This window comes from Microtus oregoni, unplaced genomic scaffold, assembly GCF_018167655.1.
Source record: "Microtus oregoni isolate MIOR12 unplaced genomic scaffold, Mior012 000013F_ref0000133, whole genome shotgun sequence".
In the NCBI taxonomy this organism is placed as follows: domain Eukaryota; kingdom Metazoa; phylum Chordata; class Mammalia; order Rodentia; family Cricetidae; genus Microtus; species Microtus oregoni.
Genome location: NW_024543072.1, coordinates 9,743,119 through 9,759,264, shown reverse-complemented (window position 1 = coordinate 9,759,264; position 16,146 = coordinate 9,743,119). Strand labels below are relative to the sequence as shown.

Genomic DNA, 16,146 nt, shown 5'->3' with positions numbered 1-16,146 from the left:
CTATTATTTCAGTGTGTGTGTGTGATATTGTGGGTACATCTTTTTAAGATATACTGGTTACAGATGAAATGTCTTGGGTGAACTTCATAATTCAGAGGTAGGTAGTGGGTTGGAATATAGTAAAGGTAAAAGGTACAAATTAATTGTTGAAAATTAATTTAATACAGAGGGGTGATATACTGAAGTTCATTTTTCTAGTTTTAATGTATGTATACAATTCTTTTAAAAAACACAATTTCCTAACTACCTAGTCTAAGTAACAGGCAGAACTTCACTCTCTAGAGCATAACCTTGCTAACGGGGGCTCCATTGCTCAGTTACACTTATAGTACCCAGAGCTTAAGTGACCAGCATATGGTCGCCACTAAAATTACCACAGTTCCTCAAAAATGAGATTCCCTGGATTATAAACTATAAAAGACTCCCTTAATCTTATGTATTATTAAGAAAAAGCATTGTAAACTTTTAAAAATATCCTGACGTTAGAGATGCTGGAATATGGAGAAAAAAGGATGACTGGTTCGCAGAATGAATTCTGTGTTCACACATGCTCAAGACAAGAGGCTGCCAGCTCTAGAGAACACGCTTTGATCGGCACACTGAAACTTTACATCCCGGCTTATAGTGTGTTCTTACAAACCTTAACAGAACACATCTGTGATGCTGGTCTATCTTTTCATCTAGGGTGACCCCCCCCTAGTACCTTCTAATCCCCAGACCCCCACAATTTGAATACTGTGCTATTACATGAACTTCATCTGTTAATTTTCACCTTTTAATGATGAAATTCATACTGTTTAGACCAACTGAGATGATGTAAATCCAGCCAAAGCAAAAGAAGCTTAACCTTTATCCAGGGTGTTTGAACCCACTCCAGGGAAACGAGCATTCCCAGTAGAAAATTACTTTTAAAAACTAGTTACTTAATTAGCACACAAAGTAGTAGGGTGTATTCGGGCATTTTTAGAAACAACTGAGCTGTTGTTGTACAGCTCCCTGTGTCCCACTGTCCCTTCCACTCCCAGCAGACACCTTCCTTCCTTCAGGCCACATGCCTTCTGTCATCCTCAGAGCGGCTTCCTTGGCGTTCAGGGCCTACTGAAGGCAGGATGTGAGCCTGCTGAGGCGTCCAGACAGCTGGCCTCACGTGATGTCTGAGATCATTTGCTACACAACTCTTCAAAGCAGAGCTCTGCTGGGCTCCTATTTAGTTTTCAAACTGATAGCAAAGAGATTCAACGGGTTCAACTGGAATAAGGCCGTCAAAATAAAATGTCATTTGTGGGTGTCGGGTCATTTAGCCTCAGTCTACCTCAACTTAGAGCTGAATACAGACACAAGTCACTCGTCTTTGCTTCTCCTGAGCAGAATACAACAGCTGGTCCCAAGAAAGCTCTTAGTACCTATGAATTTGTGGATGGCCCAGGCCACGGTCCCTGACTCAAGCTCTCTTATAGGTATGAAAATTTCAAGGGATTAAACGCTAGGCAATGTGACTTCAAAAACCTAACATGGAAGAAAAACAAATGTACCTAGAATGCTTGTCATGTGTGAAATGACACATGTCCACAAAATCTCAGTGAATAATTACTGGAGGGAAAAGAAGGCCATGGTAAACGGGGGCTGGAATTTCATACACTGTCCTTATAAAAACTCCTAAGTAGACCTCTCCTGTTCCCCAAATTTAGAATCTTCACAACACATTAATCATGCATGTAAAATAAACATAAATAAATAAAATAAAACAAAATAGAAACAGTCATTAGATAAAAATACACAGTTCCTCTGACCAGTTTGGGAAATCTGCCACCGTTAGCTCCAAAGGTTCTTGTGGCATCTAGGGAACAGGAACTTGGACACTTTGCTATAGGCGTGGACTGTGATGGGAAATGGCTTTGAGCAGTTTGGTCTAGTGAGTCTCACACCGGAATGTTTCTTCCCTCCAAAGTGCACGGATTATTGTGGGCTCCTATTCTAGCAACAACTGGACTTGTGTCTCTCCGTGTCGTTCCCCCTTCCAACACACACACACACACACACACACACACACACACACACACACAGCGGTGGGTGGTGTCTACAGGCTTCAGAGTTCAGGCTTTTTTAAGCTTTCTCTTTAAAATAATACACTAGACCAGGCCTTTCTTTGCATCAGGAAGTCACAAGAGTAAAGTTATAGATACTAGAGAAGGGGAAGGAAGCAGGTAAGAATCTACACAGGCCTCACTTTTAGTTAAGGTTTCAAGAAACTCTCAGTTCTACCACAGCCCAACCTTTTAAGTATATTCTGGAGTGGGACTGGACATTTGGTTTCTAGACCATTACATATGAGAGATAAATATCTGTCTGCTACTGTAAACACTGGGCTTCGTTACATTTCCTCTTCAAGTTACAGATGGAACTGTTCCAGCAAGTGTAAATACACCCACGGCAAAGCTTAACTGTTTAGTTTCAGCATCCTTCATTGGAAAATTCCATATCTGAATGGGTCCCAAATCAAAACTTTAGGGGTACAAACCTGATGGCACCAGTGAAAAATCGCACGTCTGAAGTCATGTAATATGCCCTGACTGAAATGGGGCATACTGAACCCATTTTCTAAAAGGAGCCTTAGGTGTGTGGGTAGGCATAGAACGAAACACCAAGGACCTCTGTTGGGAGACTGACCCGGTTGCATCTGGAGGGTGCAGGGCACAAACTCAGTGCTCGAGCACCCGTCGTGCCAAGTTCCACCCTCAGTAGGGGTGATGAGGCAGGTCCTCTTTTTGTAAAAAAGATGTCAGTGGGAGAAAATGAAAAAACAGACTCAGTTTAACCTCAAAATGACAAGAGCAAACTCTGATTGGCTTGAGATGCTGATGCCTCCAAATCCTGTGATTTGTTCTTGAGGGTCCAGGAACACACCCTGTACAGCTGAGAAGGGTTTCTGTAGTGCTTAGGGAAGGCAGGGCATAGCTTTGTTAGACCCAAGAAACTGGTTTTTATTTTTAATTGCAGGGTGGGTGAGAGTCTGCCTGTTTTTGTGACCTCCAGGTTTCAGGGCATGAGGTGAGGTGGGCTGCTTTCTGGAATTCTATAGGGGGCAGATTTCTTGAAGCCTAAGGCCTTTTTTCTGGCCCTGGTTGGAGATGGGGGTGGGGTCCTTTGCCCTTTCATAATGAATTCCTAAAGGTAGAGCTGGTGTCACATCTGCTAGCACACTGGCGGAGTGCGCTACACTGTGTAGAGCAACTAGCAGATGCTAGACACCAGACTGCCGGCTTTATGCTTAGTTCCCGGCAGGTTACTAGTTCATTTGCCAGCTCAATGAGGTAAGAGATTCAGAGACAAGTTTAAACTGTTAACTCAATTCTCTCGATTTGATGCCCTACCTGTTACTACACATTGCTTTCTTAAGTGGGTTAGAAATTTAAAATGAGCTTTATTAAAAATTTAAGATGTCCAAACTTGGTAAATTAAAGGAGAAGAGACAACAATACAAAGTAAAACAACAAATGCTACATGAAAGAGAATAAGAAGGTGCCATTAAACACAATAGACAAGGATGCTAATTACACCCCTCCCCCTTTAAAAGGCAGAGGCTCTTCAAGGATAGAGTGATAGTGTTCTCTGCATGATACCCCTCCTCAGTCTGCTCAGCTTCATTAACCTATGCTCATCGGGACACGCCGACATCAGCATACACTGATACACACTCATCGGGACACGCCAACATCAACATACACTGATACACACTCATCGGGACACGCCGACATCAGCATACACTGATACACACTCATCGGGACACGCCGACATCAACATACACTGATACACACTCATCAGCATCAGGGCACGCCGACATCAGCATACACTGATACACGCTCATCAGGACACACCGACATCAACATACACTGATACACACTCATCGGGACACGCCGACATCAACATACACTGATACACACTCATCAGGACACGCCGACATCAGCATACACTGATACACACTCATCAGGACACGCCGACATCAACATACACTGATACACACTCATCAGGACACGCCGACATCAGCATACACTGATACACACTCATCAGGACACGCTGACATCAGCATACACTGATACACGCTCATCAGCCTTTAATTCCTGGCACCCCACAAAAGGCAGCTATAGATGGCCACGTCCTGCATCTCCACAGGAGGCAGCTATAGAGTGCTGTGCTAACTCTGCACAGCACTAAAGCTGAGTCTCAGCTTCTGCACTCTGGGGTACTAGGCTGGGTGGGTGGGCTTTTAGCCTGATCTACAGTTTCCTTATCGTCTGACTGCCTAAGAGGGAAAGGTGTGAGAATGGAAAAAGAAGGAAATGAAATATATCCACAAGTCCTCAGGAAAGCACAGAACAACTGGAAGGGAAAGAGATTTTATTTAGTATCACTGAGGATAAGGCCAGAATCCTCTACATTTGGGATCTGATCAACAGTCTTAGTTGTTGCAGTAAAGAGCTTCATCAATGAGCAGTGGCCTTCATGTGCCAAAGCCTGTTATCCTCCCAATCTCTACACAAAAGGACAGAGCCGAGACACTGGCCCAGGCCCCATGTTCCAACCAGAGATGGCAAAGGAGTTTAGAGCATGGAACAAGAGCTTCTTAGAAACAGGATTGACTTCAACTGGGCCAGTCTGACAGCCAGACTGCACACCAGAACCCCAACAGTTTAAGACTACTTAGGAAATCCGGAAAAGTGTTTTTGTCATTAAACTGTGACCAGTTAACGCGAGATTGGCTTTGGTTTCCAAATTAACCTCACAAAAACATCAGTTACCATTTACCCCGTTGGTGGTTTTAAAAATACAAATCTGAATAACACATTATGAACAGAGCTCTGATAAAGCCCGAATCTAGTTGTTCCCCCTTCAGCTGTTGGATCTTATGTGCTCCCACAGACACAATTAAGAAGCACATGTTTATATGGATAAATAAAATATAGGTGATATGAGATTTTCTGACAAATGATTTATTAATGAAAACGTATTAACTCTAAGCTTTACTGCCAGAGAAACTTCAATATGTACAAATCAGCATGAAGTTTCCAGTCCCCAACCTTTGGTTACATCAATAAGCCGTAAGTGCCACAGAACAAACATTGATCCTAATTGCAAAAGAAAAACAAACAAAAAACCCCGTGACTCTCCTGAACCTGGTTTCTTTAACTGTATGAGGAAGACTTTGATTCTACAGCTTCTTTCCTCTAAATAGTGCCAAAAAAATGGAGCTGGGGAAAAGGACGAATAAACCATTGCTATAGGGATGATGTTTCAAAAGAGTAACTGGAAATTAGTCTGTCTTAAATAAAAAACAGATTAGCCTAAGATCCTGACATTAAGTAACATAAGAAAAACATCAACTCTTAATTTTCAAAATTCAAAATGTAGACAATGCAAGGCTCCCAGGAACTCTGTAGCAGTCTCCACTTGAGTCCCGGGTTTGAACTTCCTCCAGGTGCAATGGCATCTGCTAGCCACCAAAGCAGCCTGGGGAAGATCAGACAAGGAAGTGACCTCAAAGCTGAGTGCAACCTTTCATGGGATTTCACAAGAAATCTGATTGGCAAAATAAAGAAAAGTCAAAGAATAAGGACTGAAGGAGAAGATAATGGAAGAAAACATCTAAGCTCATGTCAGTAAGTCGAAAGGGGCTCAGATGTACAAATGACAACTCATACAGAGAAGGGGTGCATCCTTGATTACAAATGTGGATTATATACACATTTATACCAGCTTAAGTCAGTTCATACATTACATCCCACAGTTCACACAGGAAGTCTCTGAGAGGGGAGAGGAAGGTCCTATTTACTTGGTTCCTCAGGTCCCTGTCTTTTGTCCTGGTTGCTCAGTGGTCTCTGCACTTGACTCAACAGCATGGTATATGAAAGAATAAAGCTTCATGTCTGGTCCAGGAGTGGAACAGTTTCTGCATTCTTCATTGTAGTATCGTAGTAACAACTTATACACCTTTCCTAGAGTGAAAGGCCAGAACAATTTGCATATTAAATTATACTGATGGGAAAACTTCAAACACAAAAATAATCAATTAAACAAACAAACACACTGCTATTTTAACTTAGCTTAAATAGTATAAGCTTAGATTTGGCTTCTAAAAATATAGTATGAATTTCTAATGCCTGGAAGGTTTTCCTGGACATAAACTTTAACATTTAAAAAGCACTCTAAGGAGCTTAGGCTATGATTATAGGCTGTTCATGATCCATTGTCCATGCATTGACTACAGAGTTCACTACAACCCCAGTTACACACCCAGCTCCCAGAGGAGCAACATACTTGATGAGCACACTGCATTCTCATAAATTTGACAGACTGAGGACTTGAGGACTGTCAGGATTGAATTTATCTCTCCCCCCTCCTCCATCCCCTTCCATCCCTTCCTTGAATATGTGTTTTTATGCACTATGTATACCCTCATATTCCCTTTTAGATTTTTCTATAAATAAAAGTAAAAATGGACATTGATTCTAGTTTTCTTTTATGTGTGTGTGTGTGTGTGTGTGTGTGTGTGTGTGTGTGGCAGGGCTCGCTATTATCCTATTATTCCAATTATTCCAGATTGGTCTGGAACTAATGATCCTTTCAATTGGCTGGGATTCTAGGCACATACCACTATGCCTGGCTAGAGACCTCACTCTAAGATGACAAACTTAAGTCAATATCACGACTGAAACTCTTCCAGGAAAGAAAACCAGAGCTCTGCAGAACCTGCCTGCTTAAGTGCTCTGTTACTTCCCCAGCTCCAGGCAGACCTTTCTTACTATGATGCACCAGACTTAGCAAGTGTTCTCCTGGACCATACTCATCCATCTAGATACTCGTACTCATCCATCTAGATACTAAGTGTCAAGACTATCTCCTACTCACCAACATTCAGTTTCCTCTCAGTAAGGAAAGTGTGCATGTTGTAAATGTCTCTCATCAATTCTGCATCCCCAAAGGTGAAATAAACCACATCACGTTCAGCAGCAGCAGCTGCCAGGATCTGTATTAAGGCTGCAGCAAAAAGAACATGCAGTTATGTCATAGCGCTTCTTATCAATACACCAGGAACTCTTTCAACCAGCTACAGAAGCTGGTATGGCACAGATTTATCCTAGATTATGGATTTACAAACCCAATGCATATGTTATCAGGTACAGTGAACACAAGATAACACAAATTATGACTCCTAAGTATGCTTTGAGAATAACATCCAACTGCAGTTATCTTCTTTGAACCATAAAAAAAAGCACACTTGAAGCAGCAAACCAAGGCATAAAGGTAGTATTTATAGTTACTTCTATTAATCTTGAATTATTTTTCTTTTTGCACAATTTAATAATTTTGTCACATCACACACTCACTGGTCTTTTGCATTAGTCTAACTTGGAAGGTTCTGATGAAGTCACCGACTGTTACAGGCTCTTCCCATACAGGCTAAGCATCCTGCATCCCTCCAGCACTCCCTGCTACCACCCCGCATCCCTCCAGCGCTCACTCACACCACCCTGCATCCCTCCAGCACTCACACCACCCCGCATCCCTCCAGCACTCACTCACACCACCCCGCATCCCTCCAGCACTCACACCACCCAGCATCCCTCCAGCACTCACTCACACCAACCCGCATCCCTCCAGCACTCACTCACACCAACCCGCATCCCTCCAGCACTCACTCACACCACCCCGCATCCCTCCAGCACTCACACCACCCTGCATCCCTCCAGCACTCACTCACACCATCCTGCATCCCTCCAGAACTCACACCACCCCGCATCCCTCCAGCACTCACTCACACCATCCCACATCCCTCCAGAACTCACACCACCCCGCATCCCTCCAGCACTCACTCACACCACCCCGCATCCCTCCAGCACTCACACCACCCCGCATCCCTCCAGCACTCACACCACCCAGCATCCCTCCAGCACTCACTCACACCAACCCGCATCCCTCCAGCACTCACTCACACCACCCCGCATCCCTCCAGCACTCACACCACCCCGCATCCCTCCAGCACTCACTCACACCATCCTGCATCCCTCCAGAACTCACACCACCCCGCATCCCTCCAGCACTCACTCACACCATCCCACATCCCTCCAGAACTCACACCACCCCGCATCCCTCCAGCACTCACTCACACCACCCCGCATCCCTCCAGCACTCACTCACACCACCCCGCATCCCTCCAGCACTCACACCACCCCGCATCCCTCCAGCACTCACACCACCCCGCATCCCTCCAGCACTCACATCCATCTGTCCCACCACAGCGACAGAGTGTTCCTGAAGATGCTGAAATGAGTAGCCCCTGGTGCATTAGAACAAAAAAACAACTGAGAGCTACTACCTCAATCAAGGCTACAAATCTGCTATATTTAAGAAAGAGGAGAAACATTAACTATGCTTAAATGGTCCACTAGGTAAATGCAGTTGCTGCCAAGCCTAACAGTCTGAATTCAATCCCCGCCCAGATGGTAGAAGTAAAACCTGAATTCCCACAAGTTGTTCTCTGTCCTCTACATGTAGTGTATGCATATACACACATAATTATTTAAAATTATAAATGAGTGTGCTATTTTTATCTTTTTAAAAAAGTTAGGTCTTACTTTGTAGGTTCAGGCAGGCCTTGAACTCACAATCCTCTGACTCAGTGACTTGCATGAGTGCTGGGATTAGAACAGTGTGCTATTATGCCTACTGCTATTATTTTTGCCAAGGCATGTGAGGTTCTAAAACACCATCCAAATCCTGTCCTGCTTTTTAAACCATATTTACTGAGCATCTACAACCTGGAGATACCATGACTAGGTTTCATTAATCTTATAATGTTGAAAGTAATTAATTTCAAGTTTTAATTAAAATTGCTCAACCAACTTATACAACATTAAAGCTTCAGAAAGCCCAGTTTTAAAAGGTTCTTAATTAACCTTAAAGTACATATAAAAAATGAAAACTAATGAATTGTCATTTTCCTCTACCAAAACAGACCATGTTTTCCCTTTTAGAGAGAATGAAACGCTGGCTTAACATGCTAGGAAAGGGCCCATCAGTTGGTCTTGACCGCACACCTGCCTCTGTTCTAGTCATCCTATTGAGCAGACATACGTTGGACCAGACAGGCATCCATGTCAGTCCCCACCTCTGCTAGCTGTACTCAGCCACTTTGGCTTGGCTCTCTTGGCCTTGTTTTCTCAGTTACACAAAGGAGTTGAACTAAATGATCCTTAGAAACTCTGTTAGGATTCTCTAATTACTGTTATAATTTTTCTGCCTGTATCAGATGTTAAGACTGTAACTACACAAATGAAATTTCCAGGAAGATAAATTAATCTCAAATACATCATTAAGTCATTGACAAAGTATTTTAAATCTTTTCATTGTTTATTTAATGTGCATTTAGTGTTGCCTGCGTGAGAGAGTCGGAGCCTCTGGAACTGGAGTTACATATAGTTGTAATCTGCTATGTGAGTGCTGGGAATTGAACTCGTGGTCCTTTGGAAGAGCAGTCAGTGCTCTTAACCACTAAGCCATCTCTCCAGTATTTTAAATGGCACTATCTACTGCATCCGCTGTCTATGACATGTCCAAGGTCTTTGCAAACCTCTAGAATTAAACATCAGGATTTAAGCGAATTCTCTTACATTAGATGTTAGATGAGAATAAATTTAACGGGATATGGGGACAGATGCCAAGTCTGTTATAAAAGCTTATAATTCTAGCTCAAGCATACATAGGTGCCAAAATAATCACTTAAATTAACCAAGGGAGCTTGGTTTTAATTTTCTTTTTGGCAACCATGTTATACCGTGAGGAAAACACAAATATGAATAAGCTTAAGAAGTAATTTACTGCATCCTGTTACAGCAAATGAATCAAGCAAATATGGGTAAGAAAGGGCCAGGTGTGGAGGTACACACCTTTAATCCCAGCACTAGAAAGGGAGAGTCAGGTGGTCCTTAGGTTCAAACAGAGCAAGTTCCCCATACAGCCAGTGCTATAGAGGGAGACCCTGTCTCACTGGAAGGTGTCAGATAATGAAAACTCGTCCTTAGGTGGTGTCTGAGGCTATCACATGTAGTATCAGTTGTATGCTCCTACTCATATGGAACATAAAGCAAAATGAAGTCGACTAAGGATAAGCTCATTTAATTTTTATAGAAATAGAACAAGATAATTAGTATTACTGTCATTTTGAAAAAGGCTAAGAATGTCCAAAGACACCTAGAAAGAATGCAGCAGAGCTGAGATTTGTACCTTGTACTCTGACTCAAAACCCCATGCCTTACCCATGCCGCTTTTTCCAAGCTGCAACACAAAATCATTCTGCATGTCAAGCAGACTTCACCATAGGTCAGACACAAGGTTTCCTTAACCTGCTTATTTGCATTCTGAGTGTATTCTGGCAAGAAGGTTCAAATAGGACAGTGTGGAAGTACTGCCCACACCTTCCTACTGAACTCAGTCTTCTGAGCTCACACCCTTGGCTGCTCTGACAGTCTCCATCCAGCTCTGCTTGTTAAACCCCAAGATACATATGGTGTTTACACCAAAAAGCACTCTTGTAGACCACTTCTTACCTCCTGAGCCTTCCTGTCCCTGGCTACTACTGTGCTTAGTCTCGCCTTACCGGCCATCTTCCTACAGACGTCACTAAGTTCTACCTCTATAGTCCACTGCTTTAAACAGTCTTTCTTCAAGCCCGCCATTCTACCTGCAGTGCTGTAGCAGTTTCCTCACTCTGGCATAAGACACCTAACAAAAGCAACTGAAGGACAGAAAGACTCATGTGGCTCCCAGGTGGACAGTACAGCCAGCCCATCACAGGAGGGAAGGCAGGGGAGCGGCTGGTCACTCTGTATGCTCAGCTGCTCTCCTTTGTAGTCAGCCCAGCACTCTGGCCCACTGAACAGTACTGCCCATATTTAGGGTGGGTTTTCCACCTTAATTGACCTCAACTAGAAACCCCAAATAGATATGCCTAGAGGTTTCCATGGGGACCCTAAATCCCATCAAGATGACTCAGATTAATCTAGGTTAACCATCACAAATGTCAGCTCTCATATTTAGATCCAAATCCAATGCAGATGAAATAAAATGTGTACACACTGGTCTTAAATCTGGTTAGAATACGGAACTGGTAAGTTGATAGCTGTGTGATGTCAAGCTTACTACCCACTCTCTATGCCTTAGTATGTCACCAATAAAAACAAAAAGTCTTCCTAATAGTTTGTTGTGGGCTTATACAACAAATGACTAACTTATTGCCATGACTGATGACCCATTAATACACCTAATACATCTCCTAGAACACAGAATACACTCAATATATCACCTTACCTCACAATAAAAATATAATGATAATGTCTTTGGAGGGAGACAACTTCACCAGTCCTAACATATCCCTGCTGTGTTCCTTTGTGAGTCTGTCTACCAACCGTGGCTTCCCGGTTTTATGAAGAGGGTTACAAGAGTAGCTATGCAAACACAAAGAGACAATGCAATGGTTCTTAAACCTGACTGAGGGGGCTGGAGAGATGGCTCAGTGGTTAAGAGCACTGACTCCTCTTCCAGAGGACCCGGGTTCAATTCCCAGCACCCACATGGCAGCTCATAACTGTCAGAAGATCCAGTTCCAGGGGATCTGACACCTTCACACCAATGCACATAAAATAAAGTTAAATAAACCATAAAAATATTAAAAAAAAAAACCTGACTGATCGATCACCTTCAACTTAAGACTATGCAACAGTGTGCAAGCCATTTCCAGACGCAGAAACCAGTAGCATCTCTTATAACTGATAACAAACACTCTACTCATCCTTGGCCTTGCACTATCACATCAAACAATGCAGGAATGTTACATGTATTCTTATTCAGGGGAAACTGAGACAGAAAAAGAAGTGTGGTCTATTCCCACAGAGGGAACAAAGTATGAAGGAACCTGAGACGACAAAGCGAGGTGACCTGCTCTACAATCTAGTTTCAGGATTCATCTTTCTGATGTTTACACCATAATCTCCACAACCCTCAATTAAAGGGTTTTCAGGTCAAGTTAACCATAGCCTGGCAGAAAATGACTCACTGGCACTATCTCGTTACCATTCTCGATTATTAATTTTTCTGGAGGTTAGCTTTTTGTTGTTGTTTGTGTTTTAAGACAAAGTCTTCTATGTAGCCTAGGCTTACTGATTCAGAGGCCATAGCTGCTCGAGTACTGGGATTAGAGACATGTATGTCCCTTCATGACTGTCTTGAGTTCACGCAGCTGCAGAGGAAGCAAGATGAGAATGCCTTGCTGAAAAAGGTACCAAGCCACGAGGCTAACACAGACAAGAATAATGGGCTAACTTAAGATGTAAGAATTAATTAATAAGAAGCCTGAGCTATTAGGCCAACAGGTTTATGATTAATACAGACCTCTGTGTGTTTCTTTGGGACTGAATGGCTGCGAGACCAGGGGGTACAGAAACCTCAGTCAACAATGAGAGTACTATTAGATCACATATCCTCAGCCTAGGAAAAGATCAGATTCGAGATTTGAAACCTATTTTCTACTGAATGCCTGAAGAAACACTGTGAGCCAGGGGCCATCAGGGGAGTTCAGACTCACAGGCTCTTTCCTGAGTCTTCCAGAAAAAAAAAACAGGTCCCAGCAGGCAGGAGGGCATAAAGCCTCACTACTGGGACACAGTACAGCAGGTTATCTGCTGCTTCTGGGGGTTAGCATAGAGTCCTCTGCTCTCCTAGTCCTAAGGCCACTGGTTACCTGGGGCAGCAGTTGTAATAAATGACAGTGGATGAGTTAAGAAATGAAAGTCTTCTCTTTATATTTTTCACAACAGATCAGGTGTGGTGGAGTATGTCTGTAACATCAGCACTTGGAAGCTGAGGCCAGATCCTTAGTTCAAGACCTGCCTGGGCTACACAGTGAATTCAAGATATGCTGCTACGGTACACAGGAAAACCTTGTCTCAAAAAACAAACAAACAAAACCCACTGACTAAACAAATAAAAGATTATACTAATGTACAATTAGAGAAGCTAATATTAAGAAGCTTGACAGTAAACGAAAACTTTCACAGTAAACTGTGAAACTTGTGTATTATTAGGCAACATATACCTCAAAAATACTTGCTTCTAGTTTTGATTAAAGATATAAAGGCTTAAGGATTTGTATACACTTGTATTCTCCATAAAATGTCTGGTAAGTTTTTGTTTTTACAAAAACAATATAATACATATAACAACCAAAAAAAAAAACCCATACCAAAAAGCAAATATGTTATGTCTCTATTACCGCTTAGAGGAAACTGTGATTATTTGTTATTGCACATATAGAGATAAACATAAAGAACCACAGATTATATGTGTACTTTTTTATATGCATACATAATTTAATTTTAAAAATGATTCACATAGTATGTTTGTTCACTTTCCATCTATGTATGAATATTCCAAAAACAACTTTCCATTTCAGCAGATGTATTTCTGTAATGGTTTAATGTGTAATATTTTATTTCATAAAAATCAAAGTGTAAGTAGCGATATAGTACTTGCCTAACATGCAAAAGGCCCTGGGTTTGATCCACAGCACGGTAAGTAAACAACACTGAACAAAATCATGGTGTAGGTGACCAATATCCTACTGCAGAGCCTAATGACAAGTATTCTAATGACATTCAAGCAAGTGCATGGAAGAGAGAATAACTCCTAAGACTGAATCTCAGTAACTGAGAAAATGAATCACAAGAGAAACCTCTGAACACTACCCTGAGGGACAAGCAAGGCTCCAGTGAGAGAATGGATTTTTAAGCCACAAAGAAAAGGAAATAGATGAACACGTTTATAAAGCTTTCTACTGTCCAGCACAAATGACTACGGTTTATGGCAAACCAGGTTTCTGGATTGATGACATGAATCTGGTCATTCATTTCATTTAAGAGAAAAACAGAAAAAAGAAGTATCTGTCACAAGATCAATAAGTCCAGAGTGAAAAACTGGTTTCCTCAAACAAATTCAGGAGGATAAAGAATTTCATAAAATAAATTTCACGAATTCCTTCTTTTGTCAATTTTCAAACATCAGAAAAATATGCCAGGTAATTTGTGTTTGAACTTGAAATGAGAGGACAAGAAAGGGTATTCGAAAGATACCACAAAAACATGGACACCTAAAATTAACTCAATGTGGCATTTAACCAAAAATATGGGGGAAAAAACCTGAGAAAAATGCCTGTAACATAGGCAATAAACACTTAACATTTTAAATTTATTTTATTTTTTTTTGTTTTTTTTAAAGGTCTTAAAATTTTTAATTGGAAAAAATTACTAACAAAGAGCTCTTAGGACTCTCAGAAGCTTTTTGAGACAGTTTTTTTTTTCGCTGCCTGCTTCTGCCTTCCAAGTGCTGGGATTAAAGGTGTATGCCTTTTTTAAAGTATCAGAATTGTTACTGACTAGAGGAAGAACAACTATCTCAAGAATATATGAGGAGGCATGAAAAAACAATTCACAAAACCAAAAATGTACAATAAACAGGAAACCTGCTGAATAATAGAGTAGCTGGAGACTGATACATCTCACCTTCCTGAGGTTCATCCTATAGACCTTCAGGGACAAGCTACATCAAGTATCAAAATATAATGGACACATGTTCTAGGAGGTAATCTTACTTGAAGAAATTTATCCTAAGAAGGTGCAACTTAAAGTAAAATTGTGCACAAACCAATCGTACTGAGTAGAGAATCTCTGATCTGTGATGTATATGTACACAGAACAGAATAATGTGGGACCATTAAAATAACTGACAATAGCCTATACTTTTTGATATTAAAAACTATCAGAGTGCAGGTTTTAAAAAGGGGGCTATGGAATGAAATTATGGTGTGAATGCACTCATGTCAGATGGATACACCAAATTTTTTCATATTTTCAAAATTTTTCCTGTAGACCAGGCTGGCCTGGAACTCACAGATCTGCCTGCCTCTGCCTCCCAAGTGCTGGGATTAATGGTGTGTGCCACCACCGTCCTCATAAAGCTTTTCAAATGGATGGTGACCAAAATGTTGCTAGTGAGTTTAGTGATGTTTATATACTTGATGGTACTCTTCTGGGTTTCAGAACAGTGACTGTCACTTTTATGAAAGTAAGCTTTTCATTGTGGGGATGATTCTGCTGCGACAGACACACGTTTCCTTCCTAATAAGCTGGGTTTTATCTGTGCCTAGTTTGGCTGTCAAGGCCAGCTACTCCTTATGTTTGCCATGACTGTTCCTACTGTTTCCTGGCGATTCCCAGCTGGCTCTTAGTATTATGTTCCTGGAGGAAGCACAGAAGACACTAAGAACTGCTTTAGGTACTTTGTGGTACTAATGAGGTGCTTCAGATAACCTCAACTGTCTTGATTAGTTCTTTGTCAATTTGAGGCAAGCTAGAGTCAAGAAAAGAGGGAATCTTAATTGAGAAAATGCCTTCACCGAACTGGCCTATGGGCAAGCCTGTTGGGCATTAAAAAAAAAAAAAGATTGATGTGTGAGGGTCTAGCTCATTGTGGGCAGGACCACTCCTGAGCAGCTGGATGCTACAGGAAATCAGGCTGAGCAAACCATGGGAAACAAGCCAGGAAGCAACACCCCTCTGTGGCCTCTGCCTCAAAGTTCTTGCCTTGAGTTTCCACCCTGAGTTCCTTCAACAATGGATTGAGAAGTGTAAGCTGAAACAAACCTTTCCTCCCCAAGTTGCTTTTGGTCAGTGTTTTATGACAGCAATAGAAATTTTTACTAAGACACCAACCCCCTAGAGAGACCGAGTCCAGCCATATGGGCAATGATTTAATCAGCACACCTATGTGATGAAAACCCACTCTAAGCACCAAAAGTGAACAGAATTTTATGGCTGAACACATTGATTTAAGTTGTCGAAGTTCCCAACTGTCTCCCAGGCTTTATCCTAAGTGTATCTTTTCTGTTCAAAGTATGGCACTTAACAATTCTGTGTGTTATTCCAGTGAATTTTCAAACTTGAAGGGATCAGGAGGCAAAGTACAGGTAGCCTGGGACCCCCACCCCCAGCCTATGGCTATAGTCTGAATAAAGGCAGCATGTAGAAGATGATGCCCTAACTT

General features: G+C 41.8%; 1 protein-coding gene across 2 annotated transcripts in view; it reads right to left on the bottom strand.

The window, feature by feature from the left end:
* Positions 1-4,378: 4,378 nt before the first annotated feature.
* The window catches only part of Parg (poly(ADP-ribose) glycohydrolase), a 105,167-nt gene continuing 93,399 nt past the window's right edge, over positions 4,379-16,146 (bottom strand). For both annotated transcript variants that reach the window (XM_041662675.1, XM_041662676.1), the window contains 2 exons: positions 6,904-7,032; positions 4,379-5,990 (listed from right to left, as the gene is read on the bottom strand). In XM_041662675.1, the coding sequence (XP_041518609.1) occupies positions 5,836-5,990; positions 6,904-7,032 (284 nt within the window). In that variant the 3' untranslated portion in view covers positions 4,379-5,835. The remainder of the gene's footprint in view (positions 5,991-6,903; positions 7,033-16,146) is intronic.